Genomic DNA, 3,767 nt, shown 5'->3' on the forward strand with positions numbered 1-3,767 from the left:
CCCGTAATATAATAAGACAAGAAAGCGGAAAATTTCAAAGAAGTTTGCAGCTGCTGATACAGCAAAAAAAACATGGATGCACACTACATATGCGAACAAGTCGCAAACTAGAATTTTTAGTCTTCGCGATCGACTTGCGAGACTCACAAAAGACTTCCAACCAGTCACTAAATATTTGCATAATATTCGATCCATGACTGACGAACTCTCTACTGCTGGTGCCCCAGTCACAACCTTTGAACTCATTGTTAAGATCCTGAGTGGTCTAGGACCAGAGTTTCGTGAGATTTCAGCTACAATTCGTGCTCGTGACTCCACTATTACGTATGAAGAACTCTATGAGAAGCTACTTGATCAAGAGCTTTTCTTTAGACATGAAGAGTCAAAGAAAGCTCCCAGCCAGATTACTGCTGTGCTGCTACTTTCAACAGATTTAAAAACTCGAACAATCGCAACGATCGTCGCTCCAACAATAGCAATGGTGGCACCAATAATGGCAACACAACAATCGCTTTAATTCACAAAATCAGGGGTGATCTTCGAACAACAACTCTTATGATGGTATTCGTTGCCAGCAGTGCAACAAACCAGGTCATATTGCAAGTGTATGCAGATCCAAATCTCACAATCATTTTCAAGGCCAACTATGTTTCGGGAATGCACACATAAGCAAATCCTTGGATTCTCGGCTCTGATACTGTATAAGAACAAGAGAAGTACAAAAAGCTGATGTGTTTATTGAATCAAAGCAACCTTTAAATACAAGTGTGAAAAATCAATTTCCTAAACTAACTCCTTGAATACAAGAGGAGGACTAAATTACTTGCTGGACAAACTCCTTGAATAAGGAGATTTATTTGATAAAATAAAGGACTAACAAAATCCTAGCTATAGCTAAAGAAGTGGTCAATGCAGTAAATTAGCAGGTGGTTAACTTATACACTAATAGTTTTATTAGATAGGTTCGCTTTGAAAATCCAAAAAGGAAAAAAAAAAAAACTAAGATAGAACGCATAAAAACATGCCACCTACTGCTCATTAAATTTTTTTCCAATCGTTTTTTCGATAAATTCATTAGATGCCTATGCCTAGTGTAATATATTTAGTAGCTTTTTTTCATAGAAATATATATGTAAGCAGAATTTTTCTTTTTTTCTTTTTATTAAAACAAAAAGAAGAAAGAATCAAGATTCCTTCTATTTTCTTTCTCTACGTGTTATAGAATAGTAATGGCGTTTGTGGACCAAATTCACAAATAAAAATACTACAAAATGAGAAGAAGTCAAACCCCTACTTACGAATTAAGAAAGTTATCCTAATGAGTTGAATATAACATATTGGCTATGAAGTAAGAAATTTTACACGTATTGGCAACCAACTAATAAAATAAACTGACCAACTCAATCTCCAAGAGGGAATCGTTTTTCAGTACCATGACACAAGATATTCTGCAGTTTAAACTAAGGATGTGAGCAGCAGTTAATAAAGTCATTTTCCAAGGAATGTTGATACTATAAAACAAATAAAAATTGTTTTCTTCATTCTCTATTCTTGTTTCCTCTTTTTTTCTACTTATAGGCAACTAATGGTAAACAATTAAAGGAAAAAAAGACGGCAAGCTAAATATATTCAAATAAGTTGTGGAGTCCTTCAAAGGTCAGACAATATTTTCTCAAGAATACTTCAACTATACAGTTGGTATTACAGGCATTCATGTTTTGTTTTTGTAACGTACATGAACGGTTCCTTCTGAAATTAATTATAGATTGGTTCAAAGAATTTCTCATACTATAAATACTCCAATGTGTTCATAATTAGTTATATCCATCTCTTAAGGAAAGCCAATTACTAAGAAAAAACCATAGTGTTTAGCTGCTATTAAGTCTTACAGAAATGGATTCCAAGAACTTCAACCTTTCTGTTTTAGCACTTTTAGCTTGCCTGATTTTATCTTTTTCAGTACAATCTCTTGCCTATGGGAAGAAAACAGCATGGCCACCACTTAGAGTAGGTTTCTACAGATATAGCTGTCCTCCTGCTGAAGCAATTGTGAAAAATGTTGTTTACAAAGCCGTATCGCGTAATCCAGGCATTGCTGCTGGCCTTATCAGGCTACATTTTCACGACTGCTTTGTCAGGGTACGTATGCAATTTTTTGAGTATATGAGTCCTGAATTCTAGAAAAGGCAGCTTACTGGATTCTGGAAATTAAATTATTTATGCATATATAGACACAGAGTTTTGACCAGAATTAATTACTGGATTCTACGGAACTTGTAGCTAGAACTCTTATCTCCGCCTCTTATTATCTGTTACTGATTTAATTTTCACATGCATGATGGTGTTTTTATTTTCTTTTGATAATTACATTACCTTATTACTGTGTGTTGTTTATATGATTAGGGGTGTGATGCATCAGTATTATTGGATGGACCAAACTCAGAGAAGGAAGGTGTTCCTAACAAGAACAGTTTACGTGGTTTCGAGGTTGTTGATGCAGCAAAAGCACAACTTGAGGCTGCATGCCCTGGAACTGTATCCTGTGCTGACATTCTTGCCTTTGCTGCTCGGGACAGTTCCTATAAAGTTGGGAATATAAACTATAATGTTGAAGCTGGACGTCGTGATGGTCGTGTTTCCATTGATTCTGAAACATTAACCAATCTTCCTTCTCCATTCGTCGATGCTAAGGAACTCGGCAAGAGCTTTGCCAGAAAAGGTATGTCCGTTGATGAAATGGTGACCTTATCTGGCGCGCATTCCATTGGCATTGCTCACTGTGCTGTTTTTGCTAATCGCCTTTACCCTCAAAACAAACAACAAAATCTGCCAATTGATCCCGAATACGCCAACTTCTTGAAGTCCATTTGCCCGCCTGAGGCGCTTACAAATGGTACAGGAGCCGCGAACCCTGCAAATCTTGATGTCCTGACACCAAACAGGTTGGATAATAGATACTACGCGGCGTTAAAGAGTAAAAAGGGGTTGTTGATTTCTGATCAGACGTTGCTGGCCAATCCTACAACTGCTAAAATGGTGAACTTCAATGCTATGTATGGTTCAGTTTGGGCTAAGAAATTTGCAGCTGCAATGATTCACATGGGTCAATTGGATGTCCTAACAGGTCGAAAGGGAGAGATAAGGAGGAATTGTCATTTCAATAATCATTTCAATAATCTTTTGCCTTCCTTAAATTTATAAGGAATGGTAATCACTACTGTTTCTACTTTGCCATCCTATTCAAGCTGCAAGGATGGTTCAAGTTTGTCCAATTGCTTCTGTTTTTTTTCCCTAATGAGTGTCCAATTGTTTTTGTTTATTTAATTTTTCCAATGTTTGTTCGATTGAATATTGGAAGATCTATTCTGAATTAAGTTTTAAAATGATTCGTGCAATTGATGTTGGAAACAAGTTTAGGTGAAAATCATCATATTTCCAAAATCTATCATGTTAAATCATCAAGAGACAATAAATATGCAGAAACGTTGTTGAATATACGAGAAGAGATGTAATTTTTTGATGATATTATTATCTGTGGCGGACCCAGAATTTTATACAAGCGGGTTCAGTCAAAAAGCTGTAAGGTGTTGTCCTAATTTTCTTGCCATATTTGGTTTTTGTATCTCTAGAAGGAAAGGGCAATATGTTTACCATAATTGAGTATTTCTTTTCCTAGAAGGAAAATATAATTCTTCGATATTTGGCTTGTCCTTTTTCTTGGAGGAAAATGATTGAACTTCTATAAATTGAGGTTCCTTTCCTTCTCA

The 3,767-nt window shown here is 35.9% G+C and overlaps 1 protein-coding gene across 1 annotated transcript; it reads left to right on the forward strand.

The window, feature by feature from the left end:
- Positions 1 to 1,797: 1,797 nt before the first annotated feature.
- LOC109240832 (peroxidase 5-like) lies at positions 1,798 to 3,493 on the forward strand. The gene is made up of 2 exons (XM_019407512.1): positions 1,798 to 2,139; positions 2,404 to 3,493. Exons 1-2 carry the CDS (start codon positions 1,894 to 1,896, stop codon positions 3,199 to 3,201), a joined length of 1,044 nt encoding a protein of 347 aa, XP_019263057.1. The 5' UTR covers positions 1,798 to 1,893; the 3' UTR covers positions 3,202 to 3,493.
- The last annotated feature ends 274 nt before the right edge of the window (positions 3,494 to 3,767 follow it).

Source organism: Nicotiana attenuata, unplaced genomic scaffold (genome assembly GCF_001879085.1).
Source record: "Nicotiana attenuata strain UT unplaced genomic scaffold, NIATTr2, whole genome shotgun sequence".
Classification (NCBI taxonomy): Eukaryota; Viridiplantae; Streptophyta; class Magnoliopsida; order Solanales; family Solanaceae; genus Nicotiana; species Nicotiana attenuata.

Coding starts and splice junctions, on each gene's coding strand:
- LOC109240832 (XM_019407512.1), top strand. CDS start 1,894: ATGGATTCCAAGAACTTCAACCTTTCTGTTTTAGCACTTTTAGCTTGC. Junction 2,140..2,403: donor TTCACGACTGCTTTGTCAGG/GTACGTATGCAA, acceptor TTATATGATTAG/GGGTGTGATGCATCAGTATT.